Source organism: Lontra canadensis, unplaced genomic scaffold (assembly GCF_010015895.1).
Source record: "Lontra canadensis isolate GAN:19392208 unplaced genomic scaffold, GSC_riverotter_1.0 scaffold89, whole genome shotgun sequence".
NCBI classification, from domain to species: Eukaryota; Metazoa; Chordata; class Mammalia; order Carnivora; family Mustelidae; genus Lontra; species Lontra canadensis.
The window spans coordinates 6,552,379-6,567,518 of NW_022631083.1; the positions used below are offsets into that span (position 1 = coordinate 6,552,379).

The 15,140-nt window shown below is 48.2% G+C and overlaps 1 protein-coding gene across 2 annotated transcripts in view; it reads left to right on the forward strand.

The window, feature by feature from the left end:
* Positions 1 to 13,038, forward strand: part of FAM169B (family with sequence similarity 169 member B) — an 83,559-nt gene extending 70,521 nt beyond the window's left edge. Inside the window, exons 6-9 of one of the 2 annotated variants that reach the window (XM_032836040.1) lie at positions 2,360 to 2,542; positions 6,262 to 6,393; positions 11,078 to 11,166; positions 12,458 to 13,038. In XM_032836040.1, the coding sequence (XP_032691931.1) occupies positions 2,360 to 2,542; positions 6,262 to 6,393; positions 11,078 to 11,166; positions 12,458 to 12,643 (590 nt within the window). In that variant the 3' untranslated portion in view covers positions 12,644 to 13,038. The remainder of the gene's footprint in view (positions 1 to 2,359; positions 2,543 to 6,261; positions 6,394 to 11,077; positions 11,167 to 12,457) is intronic. The other variant, XM_032836041.1, reaches the window with a different exon arrangement.
* Positions 13,039 to 15,140: the final 2,102 nt, after the last annotated feature.

Sequence of the window (15,140 nt, forward strand, 5' to 3'; positions counted from 1 at the left end):
TTACTTATGGGGACGGTCCTTTCTCCACTGACTTGACTTTGCTCATTTGTCAAAGATCATTTGACTGTATCGGTGCGGGTCTAATTCTGGGCTTTCTGTTCTGTTCCAGCTTCTTTCCTTAAAACTTTTTTTTTTAATTTTTCAATATCTAGTCATCCTACCACCATTTCTTGAAAAGATTGTCTTTTCCTCATTTGAAAAGGGCACTGTTTTGAAGTTCAAAGTATAAGTTTATTTCTGGACTCATTTCTGTTTCACTGATATGCATGCCTATCCTTGCACCAGTATCCCACTGACTTGCCTGCCTTGATTTTACAAGAAACCTTGAAATTGGGTAGTGTAAAACTTCCAGTTGTACTCTTCTTTTTCAGAACTGGGTTGCTTATTATAAAGATTTTGCATTTCATATCAATTTTAGTATCCGCTTCTCATTGTCTACAAAAATGCCTGCTGGTGGGGTGCCTGGGTGGCTCAGTTGGTTAAGTGTCTGACTCTTGATTTCAGCTCAGGTCATGATCTCAGGGTGTTGAGATCAAGCCCCATATTGGACTCTGTGCTGGGCATGGAGCCTGCTTAAGTTTCTTCCCCCCCGCCACCTCCACCTGCCCCCATTCTGTCCTCTCTCTCACTCTCTCTTTTAAAAAGAGAAAATGCCTGCTAGGATTTGGTAGGGCTGGCATTGAAATTACAGACCAGTTTGAGAAGAATTGCCATCTCAACAGTATTGAACCATCCAATCCATGAACATGGAATGTCTCTATTTATTTAGATTTTCTTTAATTTCCTTCAACATTGTTTTGTAGTTTTTCAGTATTCACAGCTTGTGTTTCTTTTGTTAACTGTATTGCTAAATACTGACTCTTTTAAAAGATTATTGTGAATGGAATTATATTTTTATTTAATTTTAAACCTTTTCAGCTTTGGAAGTCTTTATCATTTGGGGAATGTTGTTGTCATCATCTATAAAAGTTGGTAGTTATAAAATTCCAGCCCAAGTTTGTACTATCATTTCAAGAACACTGAAGGTGAAATTCAAATACTCTGTTGTTACCATCTTAAGTGAATTAGGTGGTATTGATCGCTGGCCACAGATTATTTATTCATTCATTCATTTTTCCACAAAACCAACCATTTAGTTCCCCATTCTTTTGATTGACAGTTTCCATGGGGTTTTAACCTGTTCAGTAGGTGACTGCTATTTGGGGGTGGCTTGATGTCTGCTGAGACCACAGGGGTGCCCAGGTCATGTTTCTCTCATGGTGACAGGCTAGTCCAGGTTTGTTCTTGGGGCGAGTGGCAGAGATATGAGAGGGAACAGATGGGCACTGGACCCTATGAGGCCAGACCCCTTCTCTTGATGGCAGGTGCTTCAGAACCACATGTGAAGGGATGTGGATACAGGAAGGGAGATAACTGTGGCCATTTTTGCAGTTAACTACAGCAGCATATGTCTCTGCAACTCAGTCTGGCCAATTAGAACTGGAATCAGTTTTTTTGTTTGGGAAATTACCCACCTTCTGAATCTTGGCAGGGATGAATGTCTCTTTTTCTGATAGGAACTGAATATGCTACATACTTCTTTTCCTGGACTCTAGTGCATTTAGGGCACAGGCACCTGTGCAGTTTGGAAGTGAGAAAGATGCTGTAGTAGGCTCCATGTAGCATTGATTTTCTGGTTAGGGTGATGACAGAGGTGACTGGTTGTGACTCTTAAGTTCCCGCTGCAGAAACAGCAACCGTGCTGGTAACCGGGGCTGGTTGCAGTGAAGTGAAGTTCAATTCAGGGTGGAAACGTGGGAAGGATGTCAGCTGTTTCTTCTCTTGCTCTGCTATAGCAAGGTCATTGATGTTGTAGGAGAAATACAGCTTAGTCTACTCAGGGTAAAGGTACGTCACCTTAATAAGATGCGATGACTGCTTGCTAGAGTTACCAAAACAAGTCCATGTCCTAGAGATGTGTGGGGTGGGTCTCCTAGCCCGGATTCCCTGGGTTCATGGGGAACTTTGATGTCACCCAGATGCTCATCATTGGCTTTGAGTGTCTCCGTGACCTGCGTGCGGAGAGGGCAGCATCTGAGGGTCTTGGGCGCATGAATGGTGCATTCATCTGGGTTTGTTTTTCATTTCAGTACAATAGTCTGGTGGCTGTACTCCCAGTGATCAATCACATATGGGCTGATCGGCCAGCTGGAGCACTGGTGGTTTGGGAGGAACTGCTGTTTTGTCGCAGGTTGTTTAGTTAGTGATGTGAGCCCTTCTTCCAGGTGGTGCCAATGACCTGGCTGTGCAAACATTCGTTAGGGTCCTGGTGGCTTGGTGCAAGTCTGCGGCCAGTCCATATCACTTCCTTTCCCTACAGGCAGCCTGTGTGGTGATGGTATGGGTGCATGCTACCTGCTACCTGTCTTCGACACCGTGTTTGTCAGGAGGAAGTACCGTCGCCAAGGCCTGGGCATGGCCATGCTGCAGGACTTCTGTGAGACGTTCCGAGAGGATGAAGCCCTGGGCGTCAGTTGGCCGATTTCTCCTGCTATGTACCAAGGTAAACCCACTTTGTATCAGGAGGAAGTGTTGAGGTAATGGTGATGGATAATGCATGTGCGTTCTAGGTGATTGTGGGGTAGGGAGGTTCCTTGGCACTTTCGGTGTCTGGGTTTTCTCTTCTTCCTTAGAACTCTCCCATTGCTTCTGCATAGATGAGGCTTTATGCTGCATTACAGGGGGCGAGCCCTTCCCAGCCTGAGAAATAATTGGATTTAGAGATAATAAAAAAGAAGTTGCATGACCTCAGAGAGAGGCAGAATCCAGAGAAGTGCACCTGTGCTGCTAACTGCTGCTGGCTCTCAGAGAGCCTTTGCTCCTAAACTTGAAGCTTAGAGCCCATGACTTTGTCCTTTCCACTAGAAGCTGCAAGGGATCCCCAGGAGCTTCAGCTGGGAGGGCAGCTGGAGTACAAAAAGCGAGCTCTGACAGCATGAGCCCCCAAGTGCCTCTGTAGCTCCTATTGCAGAAGACAGTCCCATCTTCCATTCTTGACCTACTGAGTCCCTCTGTTGATCAGGGTTCTCCAGAGAAACAGAACCAGTAGGATGTAGATATATAGAGAGAAGAGATTTATTATGAGGAATTGACTCACATGGTGTAGAGACTGAGATTCCCAAGATCTGTAGCTGTTAGCAAATTGGAGACTCAGGAGAGCCAATGGTGTCCTAAGGGTCCAAATGCCTACAGGTGCCAGACCCAAGAAAAGCAAACAAGATTTTGGTTCAAATCCAAAGGCAATAGAAGATCGATGTCCTTGGGGTGCCTGGGTGGCTCAGTTGGTTAAGCCACTGCTTTCAGCTCGGGTCATGGTCCCGGAGTCCCAGGATCAAGTCCCGCATTGGGCTCCTAGCTCCATGGGGAGTTTGCTTCTCCCTCTGAACTTTTCCCCTCTCATGTTCTCTCAAATAAATAAATAAATAAATAAATAAATAAATAAAATCTACATTAAAAAAATTGATGTCTCAGCTCAACAGACAGGAGGAATTCCCTCTTACTTGTGGGATGTCAGCCTTTTTGTTCCATACTCAGGGCTTCAACTGATTGGGTGAGGCCCACCCACATGAGGGATAGCAATCTGCTTTATACAGTCTACTGATTCAAATGCTGATCTCATCCAAAACACCTTCACAGACACACCCAGAATAATGTTAGACCAAATATCTGGTCACCCTTGGCTCAGTCAAGCTGAGACTTAAAATGAACTGTTTTAGTTCCTTTCCACATTCTGGAAGAGAAAGCTTTATATATATTCGTCAGAGGAAATGAAAAAAGCTCTGATGCTAAACATCACATTCCAAGTCAGTAAGGGCAGCAGATTCTGATGGGTATTTACTCAGGGTCCCTTTGCACCCCACCCACCCCACATTGGGTTCTGTTTCACTTATTGTCAAAACCACAGGTGATTTTGAGCCCTTAGTATTGAGTTTCCAGTGCCGCTATCATATGGGGACAACAAATAAGAGAAAAGGCAGGAAAGATAAGGACATTTCCGTTACTCTGAAGTCCTAAGAAAAGCAGGTGAAACGTATTTCAAGTAGGTTTAGTCATTTCTTTGTATTTCCAAAGTAGTTGTCTATAATTAAACTCTGAAGATCCTTAAATTTCTGCAAAGAGCATTCCAGGCTTTCTGCACCGTGTTGCTCACTTTGAGGTGCTGGAAAGTTTCAGAACCTAGGCAACTGGTTCTCTGTCCACATACCTGTCCTTTTTGTCCCTCTCCTTATTTATTTATTAAGATTTTATTTATTTGAGAGAGAGAGCACAAGTAGGAGGAGTGGCAGGCAGAGGGAGAGGGAGAAGTGGACTCTGCTGAGCAGGGAGTCAGACGTGGGACTTGATCTCAGGACCCCGAGATCATGACCTGAGCTGAAGGTGTCTGCTTAACTGATAGAGCCACCCAGGGGCTCCTCCCCCAGCCCTAATTTTGCTATGCCTCTGAGACTTTTGCTTGAGTGCACTGGCCTCCCAGGGCAGCCACCTCAGGTTTCCCAGGGTAATAGAAGCTTCCAGGGGGGAGGCTGCCCCAGGGACAGTGCTACTAAGACCCTTGCAGCGTTCTGCAGATCTCTGTTCTCCCTTCTCTGTCTCTGCCTTTTAGAGAAAGAAGATATGAAGGCTCTTATTCTGAAGCATGCTACTTGTCTTAGGAGTTTCAGCTGCCTAGCCAAGGATGCTGGGGCCTCAGTCTTTTACAGCACCCCTGGCTGTATATGGGCATGTAGGGAAACCAGGTAGAATGTGGAGAAAGAAGCTGCTGGACGCTCAAGGCCGGGTCCAGGTGCACTGACCACATCCTTCACTGACTGGCCTTTATTGAGTACAGTCCTGCCCTTTGAATGGACAAGAGGGACTCCTGTCCACAGCCCTATGCTTTAGAGCCCCTTGGCAGCTCTGTCTCTCTCCATGGTGTGAGGAATCTGTGGGCCCAAGAGAATATTCCTATCTGGACCCTATCTGGGTCCAGATCACTCCTTCTAAGCCAGCTCAAGGTACTAGGACCCTAGGATTCCTACCAGTGGTGCTCAGGGCCCAAGTAGACTCCATCCCTGGATCTGTGCATCTCAGGGTGGACCATGCCACCAATTTGCATATCTTTACATCCCAGGGGCAGCCATTGGTGGGATGTGGATGGAGTGTGGGCGTGCTGTCCACATTTGTATGCACAGGCCCCCTGTGGTGTATGTGTGTGGGGCAGAGGTAGGAGGAGAAGCAAGTGGGCTGACTGCTGGGGGCCAGCTCTCTTGGTGTTGCCACATTCTGGTTCAGAACTCCAAGGAGTCCAAGAAATTCTAAAATTGAAACTGGCTTTCCCTGTTGTTACGAAGCTATATTTGTCAAGATAGGAGAGCAGAACATTCTATCTAGCACTCTGCTAGCTCGGCTTACACTTTCTGAATACTTAGTGTCAGGTTCTGGAGGTTTCCATCTGTGCTGTTGCCCTGGGCCGGGAAATATTAGGAGAGGGCCTGAAGGTGTCCCCATGGGCACCCGAAGGACCAGGAGCAGCTTCCCATTTGGCAGGATTGGGGCACTGCCCCATGGAAAGTGCTCGCCCTGTGAACGTGGACATAGAAGCCTTGAGGTGACTCTGGAATCAAGGCATTCGTGGAGGATGCACTGGAAGGTTCTGTGGGAGAGGAGAGCTGGGGAGGTTTCGGGCGGAGGAAGGACAGTGCCTAAGGAGAGGACAGTGTGGGGTTATGTTACGGGCTCAACTGGGTACCCCCAAGTCTTATGTTGAAGCTTTAGCTCCCCAAGTGACTGTACTAGGAGGAGGAGCCATTGAAGAGGTGATTAAGTGAGGTCATGTGCGTGAGGCCCTGATTCAGTGGAGTGGTAGGAAGAGGTTCTTATTTATGAGAGGGGCCTGGGTCACAGGTACAGAGGGAAGACCTCGTAAAGGCACAGCGACACGGAGGCCCACTGCAAGCGTCTTCCCAACTCTGGATGTGGGACTTCCTTCCCCGACTAGGAGACAGCCAGTCTGTTGTTGAAGTCCCCACTCAGTGCGTGAACCTTTGTTATGGCGGCCCCAAGCTAAGATGGGGTGGGTGCAAGTGGGAGCACGAGGTGAGACGATAAAACGGTAGCTTGCGCAGAGCGCGATCAGAGAACAGAGCCAGAACAGGGTGGGTGGGGCCTCAACAGGAACCGGAAGTGTCTTCCCATGTGGACAGAGGGGGCGGGCCTTCCTGGCTCACACGTGCGCATCCTCAGTCTGCAGGAAGTTCCTGTTGGCCCATCCCGAGGAGCGCGGACGCCTGTGGGAGGTGGAACCCCCAGGAGCCTGGGGCCAGCGAGGCAGCATCTGGTTGAAGGTTCGACTGCAGCAGTCAAGACCTCCAGACTGTGAGTCGCAGTGAGCGCTGTGCGCTTGGAAGCACAGGTTAATGCTACCCATGAAGTCAGGCCCGTCCAGGTTGCAAGAACAGAGGAGAGAGGGAGACCAGAGTGGTGGCTTCTTGCCCTTGGCCCACCTTCCTTTCCCGAATGAGTGACAGCTTCTAAACCTCGTGCGAGATCTCCCCCAATTTAGCTAAATCAGAAGCTCCCTGGGACGGAGGGGATCCCCGTTTATAACTAGAAGGGATCCCAGAAACCTAGAAGATGAGTGTGCGCACCCGGTTCGACCATCTGGAAAGCCACACGAGGGTTTGCTGTGAGGAGCCAGCCTTCCATGCCCCTTCCCCTTTCCCCTTGTGGGAGATGACACGCGTGTGTAAGTGGTAGTGTTGCATAGACCGCATTCTGCAAAGGAGTACCTTGTCCTTCCTGTCCTTCTTACTGGCAGCATAGTAGGGTGCTGGGTGGCGATGTTGTTTATTTGGGCAGCCCCGTACAGACAGACACTGCCCTCCGTTTGGTGTGTTAGAGCTCCACGGTGTGTTGCCGGCGGGGTTTTGATGGAGGGTGTTTCCGAGCAATGAGAAGAGGCAAAGGGAGGCAGCGGATGGGAATACCAGACATACTGGTGTCTGGTTCTCCGAGGTGCTTTTTAACAGCGCGTCTAACACCTCTCCCACGTCGAGCATGGATTGCACACTGCTGGTGGTTCTTAGCTCAGTGCTCAAGGTGAGGGTCCCTGGGGGCAGGGCTGGATCCACGCAGAGCGCATTAGGCTACAGGTGCAACGTATGGTTGGGAGTTGCTGGAGGTTCTCACAGTTTTAAGTTCACTGGCCAAAGTGAAAGTACTGGCTTTTCTTCCCTCCTGGGAAAGAAAGCTCTTGTCAGTATCAAATGCCATATACCAGGCTGCAGGTAGCTCATTAGGGGGCAGTGGGTAACTGATTTACCCTAGGAGGTGACAGGGAAGAGCGTCTTAGAGTTTATTGATGATAACAGTGATAGGTTTTGCTTTTTTTTAATGTTTTTTTTTTTTTAAGATTTTATTTATTTATTCGACAGAGAGATCACAAGCAGGCAGAGAGGCAGGCAGAGAGAGAGGAGGAAGTAGGCTCCCCGCTGAGCAGAGAGCCCGACGCGGGGCTCGATCCCAGGACTCCGAGATCATGACCTGTGCCGAAGGCAGCGGCTTAACCCACTGAGCCACCCAGGCGCCCCGATAGGTTTTGCTTTTATGGTGCCTTTCAGCTAGGAGGCTTAATGGATCTTTACAGATATTAATGGGGTGACCAGGCACCTGGGAAGAAGGCCATGGCAGGACAGTGACTGGGATCCTAATGAGGCGGTTAAGTGACTTGCCCTGTGGCATCCACAGCTAGAAATGAAGGGGGAGCTGGCCAGGATCCCCATGCACTAAGCTGAACAGCCAAGCGGGTTTATCGAGGAGCTTCACAAATGAGTCTGCAGCTCCCACGTGGATGAGGCCTTTGTATCTTGGACGTTCCTTGGCTGGGAATGAAAAAAAAGTTTGCATATCAGAATGTGGAAATAATGTGGAAATTGCACAGGCCAGAGGGGGCTAGGCAGGGGGAGGACGTTTTCTCATAATTGGGGAGATCGCTTTCCTCCGAAGAGAATTCCTCTGGGGGTTGTTTCCAGAGCTGAGAGTTGGTGTGGTCTGGTCACAGGAAACTGAGCTGGAAGTCAGATGCCAGACTTGTCACTTTAACTCACTGTGAGATTTGCCAACTCTCTCTTTAAAACAGCAAATGAGGGAACTTTCACAGAGAATGTTCCAGAAGCATGCTTTGAGTTCTTTGAAGGAAGAAGGGTCATCATTATAATTGGGATATAATTAGATTACTTAAAACTATAATTTTTATAAAATTCAAAATTACGATCTTTTCATTGGCTGTATAAATCATGGCTAGTTCCCAGTTTCACCCACAACTTCTGTCTCCCCCAGGGCCAGCAGTCAGGATTTTAATTCACTCAAGAGGGTTTTCAGCCAGCCAGCTTCATCTTGTAACAATTTTGTCAGCACTGACATTTCAGGTTTTTTTCCGGGTTGGTGAGTGGGGGCTGCATATGCAATCACAGACTAGCCCAGATGCTCTGCAGTTTCTCAGTTTCTAGTCTATCTGCCTTCATGGAACTCTGTGAGTGTTAGCCCATTAGGTTTTCCCACAGGTCACCAAACAATGCAGGTTCTGGAATCTTCTCTTGCCTTGGAAATCTCACAGAGCCATTTAATATAATTTTAGTTTTTAATCAGTGATTCTCAGAGTCGCTTTCTTAAATTGTTCTGTTTTTCAAGTTCTATCTTCCTTTATTTCTGGCTGTTATTTTGGAGGTTTCCTACAATTTCATGTGGTGTAGATGGAACTATAAGCAAAAAGCCCAGTGGAGCCAATTGCTTTTTACGTTCTAAGTAAGGCATGGACATTTTACATGGTTCCAAAGGGAAGTTAACTTGTGCTCCTTTTAAATGTTTCAAAATCTATTTTTGAAGCAACGACCTTTATGGACTAGGTCTTTTAAAGTTTGCATGGATCTTGCCTGTTGATAACATCTGTGGCTTTTAATGGCCCTGAAAATATTTACAGGGTTTTCAGAACTTTTGAGAGAAGGCGTTTGTGGGAAATGTTTTTCTTCCTACACTCAGTGACATTTGAAGCCTTTGAAACTTGACCAATAGGATCATAATTCTATCTGGTATGACTTCTCAGCTTGCACATGCCTTAAGTTTCTTTACTGGAGGAGATGAAATTGAATGCTCCAGCAGTTGAAAGTTGCTTTACAAAAATGTGGCTGGAGACAGGAAGTAATTGCACACAGCTTTAAAAATAAATTTTTTCATTCTTTAGATTATAGTTTTGCCTTCTTTCCAGGTGCATTTTTTAATAGATTCAATTGTCATCCACAGGGGAAATAGTTTTCCTCTATTTATATTTAATTTTTAATACTGGAGTGTACACAAAAGGATGTGAAATATTTGAGCTGGGAGTTGGAGGCATTTTTCTAAAAGTCTGAATCCTAGCAAACTGCAACTCTAACTTTATCTCAGCTTGTTCTGGTGAGTCGGACATTATATAGTGCAATGTTATGGTGGTGAACTATGGTGGGAAGTGCTGAGAGCAGAACCACCATACTGGATGGGTTTTTCCTAATGCTGCTCTTTGAAAGGTCATGTGGCTCCCTCTAGTGGCCATTTTCATCTATTGCGTCCTGTGTGGTCATTCATGGGTGGTACCTTACCTTGACCTACCTGTGTGGTTGCTTCTCAGATTCTCATCCTGACGCTTCCAAGTTAGAGCATTCATTTTTAAAGATTATCGGACCTTTATTGGTTAGGGATAAAATACAAGTTAACATTTTGTAGTTTCTAGCATGCTTTAGTCCTTACCACATAAAAATGTAGTTTCACACACCAGAAAGTGTAGAAAATAATGGATTGTCTACTTCATTGCCTCATTCATTCGTTCATGTATTTTCTCATTCATTCCGTGGATTACTGTGATGGAGGACCTATCAATGACAGGCCACTGGTAGAGGTAATAAGGATACAGTGGTGAATAAGGCTGGCTGAGTCTCTGAACTCATTTATGAGCTTACATTTTTGCAAAGAGAAGTACGTGGGCATCCATTACTGCATTATATAGAAACTCCAAGACAGCACTAAAGTATGTGGGTATTTTTAAATACTTCTTACTCAGTTTTGCCAAACCAAAGTTGGCTAATTCATAAAGTCTGTAAATAAACTTTATAATTTATGTATATAGGTAACAACTAAACAATATATTCTTATTTGAAAAGTGTTTTTTTTTTTTAATTTAAAGATTTTATTTATTTATTTAATTGACAGAGTGAGAGAGACAGTGAGAGAGGGAGAAGCAGGTTTCCTGCCAAGCGGGATGTGGGACTGGATCCCAGGACCCTGGGATCATGACCTGAACTGAAGGCAGACGCTTAATGACTGAGCCACCGAGGCACCCCGCCTTTTTTTTTTTTAAGTCAGTTCCATGCCCATCGTGGAGCCCAGTGTGAGGCTTGAACTCACGACCCTGAGATCAAGTCCTGAGCTGAGATCAAGAGTCAGATGCCTAACTGACTGATCCCCCCAGGTGCTGTGCAAAATGTGTTTCATTTGCATTTTCAGCTCAAATGGGGAACCGATTATTTTTTTTTTCTAAAGGATCTGAATGCCGTCTTAACACACACATACCTCCACATAGAGATTATGGGGTATAGGAAAGTACACAGTGGGATAAGAAAGTCATCCCTTTCTAAGTTGGGACTGATTTGGTAAGAGGGTTAGGGGAGCTGAATTAAAAAGTGTGATTATGGGCTCTCTTGTGAATAAAAATGCCAGTGAGCATGGAGAAGGACCAAAAGTAGCACTAGAGACGGACTCCATTTAATGTCTGAATAATGGAAGAAAAGATCATATTCCAGCTCAGAAGTGATTGAGTAGAACTGTCCATTCCCGTCTCCCCAAACCTGGCAGGTTTCCCTGTCCTCTGGAGGACACCGTAGCAGGTATCATATTGTAAGTCAAGAGGATGAAATTGGGTCGTGGTGATCAGTGCTTTTAGATGGTTCCCCGGTGTATTATGAATCTTTTGATTGTCTACTCCTTTGGAACCACCCCCATTTGCTCATCCTGCTCTCTTGCTTGGGGAGGGCAGCTCACCCAGGAGATGCCAAGGACCGTGTGAGCAGTCAACGGCAGACTACTCCAGATGAGGGACCCGGACAGTCCGAAGAAGGCAAGAAGGTATGGTTGTGAATGTGTCATTCTAGGAACGGTTTTCCCAGCGATCATGTCGTGCTTGTTCAGGGGAGCTCTAAACCAGCAGGGCCCCTTCCTAATCACCTTGGCTTTGGGCTTCTCCATGGCAGTGGGTTGTTGATTCATACTCAGGGCTCTGTCCTGTGGTAGGAGGAGAGGCCTTTGTAATTAGACTTTTCACGGTCCTCTTCTCTAAGCTTGACAAGCTCTCATGAAGCCAGAACTGAACAGAGCACAGGGGAATCAGCTGTAACCTTGCATTGGTAAGGAAATATTGAAAAACCTGAATTTCACATTCTGCCATGGACCGGCATCTTTTAAGCAGAGCAGATGTGTGGACAGATGTCTCTCTTTCCTCCTCTGTCCCTCGAGCCCCGATGCTAGAAAATGGAATATGGCATTAGATTATTGTAGAACACAGAGTGGTAGGAGAAGAGAACTGGGAATAAGGACGGAGACTAAGTATTAATTCGTGGCCCATTATCTGTTGTTCAGTGTTTTATAAGACTTTGAAGCGATGTATTCCATTAAGTGTTTTCCTGAAGCCGAGACAGACCTTTGCCCATACAAGGCAATTCTGGTAACGTCCATTTTCTGCTACGGAAGGGTCTTTGCTCTTGAAGTCCGAAAAAGTTGTTAATAATTTCAAACTCCAGAACTTCCAGTTGCAGCTTGTGAGCAGTACTGCTTATTTTGGAAAGTAGATGGTACAGGGATAGAGGACTCAACATCAAAGGCATAAGCTATCCCAGTGAGTGCTGGATTGCTTTAGAAAAACTGGCAGAGGAGGGCTCTCCTTTCCCTTGGTTTGCAATGGAGAAAGGGGCTCATTGACGGCCTTTCCAGACCACTGAAGTGAGAGTATTGTGCTTTACCTCTTTGTTGGTCCCCAACTTCTCTCGTAAGCCTTGAAGGCCATTAGAGGAAGCAGGAGGTGTTCGGTGTGATGTCACAGCCACGGCCAGGGGTCCAGGGAGGTCCACAGACTCAGGCGTAAGAGTGCCACCTTTTAAAGTAGTGCTTCCTTGCTTTGCTCTTTCTCTGATCTCCATGGATGGGCTCTTCAGTTCCTGCCAGGAAATATATTCCCACCAGTAAAAAGGTCCTCAGAGCATCTGATGAACAAAATACGGGGTCCCCCTGGCTGGCTGGGGCGCTGGAGCCCGGCTCATCTGGCCTGAATCTGCGCACACAGCGTGTGCAAGGGCCCAGCCAGGACACCGACAGGCCCCTTACGGCAGCATCGGAAAGCTGTGTTGATTGTTTTCTGATTCAGGAGAGGACCCGTGGAGAATGGGAGGAGAGAAAGAGCGATCAAGACTGCGGAGTGGAAGAAACAGCAGCGGGGTGGCTTGGAGGAGCCTGTGGGGCCCAGCCGGAGGGGAAGGCGGCCAAGAGGACAGCGGTGGAGGCGGGGCTGGCCTGGGAGTCCCAGGAGAAGCACCTGCGGCCCAGCTCCTGACTCCTGGGGGCAAACCCGAGCCTCCTCGAGGGGCCTGTCTGGGCTCTGGGGGGCACGGGCGTGAGCGCTGCCTCCGTCACTCCGTGCTCGCACACCCAGCAGCTGGCCTCTGCCCTTGCTGCATTGTACTTTGAGGAGAAAGGGACGGCACAGACCCTGCCCACCTGGGGCTTGTTTTGTGGGCTCAGGTGATAGAAAGCCTATAAAAGTGCTTTATTCCTCAAGTACAGAGATCTAATAAGCAGGTACAAGCAGCCGTTTTCCTGGGCTCAGATCTCAGAAGTGTGTTTGTTAAACCTAATATGGTTTCTGTTACCTGGGGTGAATTGGTAGAGACTGTACTAGAACCACGCGGATATGCCTCTTTCTTAAGCGCAGTGAAGCTCTGAGAAGGGCTGAGCCTGTTCTGATCTGTGCTACAGAAATCTGTCTCAGGTTTACCCCCTTCCCCCCAACCCGCCCTGCCCCAGACGTCACTGTGAGACCACAGACACCAGACGGGTTTCTAGGGAGACTCGTTTCTTTTCCAGAGACGCTTCAGCTGGAGCGGAAGCTCCCCGAGGACGGTGGTGGGGACTGCCTGGTGCACACCGTTTCTTAGCGCCCCGCCCATGTCTGGCCTAGGATACAGGAGGCGCTCATAGTTGGCTCCAGGCGGGCATCAGGATCTTAGCCATCACCTCATTCAGAGGGGAAGCCACTGGAGCAGATATTGTGCTGCTGGCCTTTAGACAGCATTCAGTTCCGTGAGGTCAAGGTGACTGTGCAGCTAGTGGCCGCCCCCGCTGTGACATTGGCCTCAGCTGCCTGCGCCCCCTGCTCGAGGCATGCACTTGGGGATTTGAAGCTGAGCCAAGGACCCTGCCTGTAAGGCCCTGGTGAGGACAGGACAGGTAGGCCTTCCACAGGGTCAGGCGCAGTGTGGGCTGCTTCCTGAGGCCTGGGGCCTGCTCCCCAGAAGTTGCTGTTCTCTGCATGTTGGCCGAGTCTCACTGATGCTCAGTAGGATTCTTAACCTTCTAACCAGACTGGGTCAGCCCAGTCCCAGCCCCTACTTGCGGGTGAATGGAAGTCTGACCTCCTCACTGGGCACACCCCTCTGAGGCTTGATCACTGTCTGGAGCACCTGGGGCGCTGACGACTGCTCCCATCTCTTGGCGTGCCTGCCTTGCCTTCTGGCTGCCTGGGCTTTCCGTCTTAGACACACCTGTGCTCTTGCTTCGGGGTCAGCACTCACACACTTGCTCTGCCCTGGGTGTGTGCCTTTCCCTCCCTCCCTCCTCCTGTCCTGTTTTTCTTTCCGTCCTCCTTCTCTGTCTCTCCCTCCTTCCCCCACCCCACCTTTGAATGTGCACTTGCACACACACACACACAGACACACACACAGCTTGTCAGTCGGGCTACATCTAGTCTCAGCTTAGGTGTCCCTTCCTGAATACCTCCTCCTCCCCTTCCCATGTGACCTCAAAGAACTGGGCACTCAGCTCTGATTTCCATGAGCCACCCACAGGGTCCGCCCTGGGCCATCTCAGTCGCCCCTCGTGTCCTCAGTGCCAGTGTAGAGCCGGTCCTCAGTAACTGTGGGGAATGAATGATAACAGATCACCCCGGGGGTCAGGGGTGACACCTTACTTCTGTTCCTCTGTGGTTCGACCCTAGAGATGGATGGAGAACAGTTTCAGCTCTTTGGGGGTATAGTAAAGCCCATCCTGGAGCCTGGGGATGGAGAGGAGACCACCAGCACCCTGTGCTGACAAGGTACTGATGTTTCCCTGAGTGGTCAGAGGGCACATTGGATGGGACCTGTTACTTATTCACTCCTCCATCTATCTGTCCACCCAGCCATCTGTCCATCCACCCATCTACCCAGCTGTCAGGCCATCCCTCCTTCTATCTACCTGCTTGTCTCTCCATCCATCAGTCCACATTTGTCCATTCACCTGCCCATCCATTCATTTGATGGACTCAACTGTCCATCTCTCCACATCTCTCCATCCACCCCTCTGATCATCGGTTCGTTCTTCCATTCATTTGTCCATCTACCCACCTGTCTTTTCATCCATCCTGACATCTATCCATCCATCCGTCCATCCATCACATCCACCTACCTACATGTCTGTCCATCCATCTGCCCACATTGGCCCGTTTATTTCTCCATCCATCCCTCTCTCCATCCATCCATCCTGATGTATAATAAATATTCAGCATGCTTGCTCAGGATTGATCTCTGTGCTGGGCATGGGGGTTATATAGGTAAGTGAAAGGTGTTTACTGGATTCAAACTCTTCTCTCTGAAAGGTCTCTTCTAGAGTGTTCTTCTGGAGTTGTTGTCTGTCTTTCACCCATTAGAAAGAGGGAAGAGTCCAGCGGAAAGAAGTAGAGTTTAGAGCTCCATAGGGAGACCTCATGAAGTCCCCCAGTGCATGTGGGCCCCTTGTGAAGGAGGCACAGACCACAAAAGTGGACTCTGTAACCAAGGGGCGCTCTACGACAGACA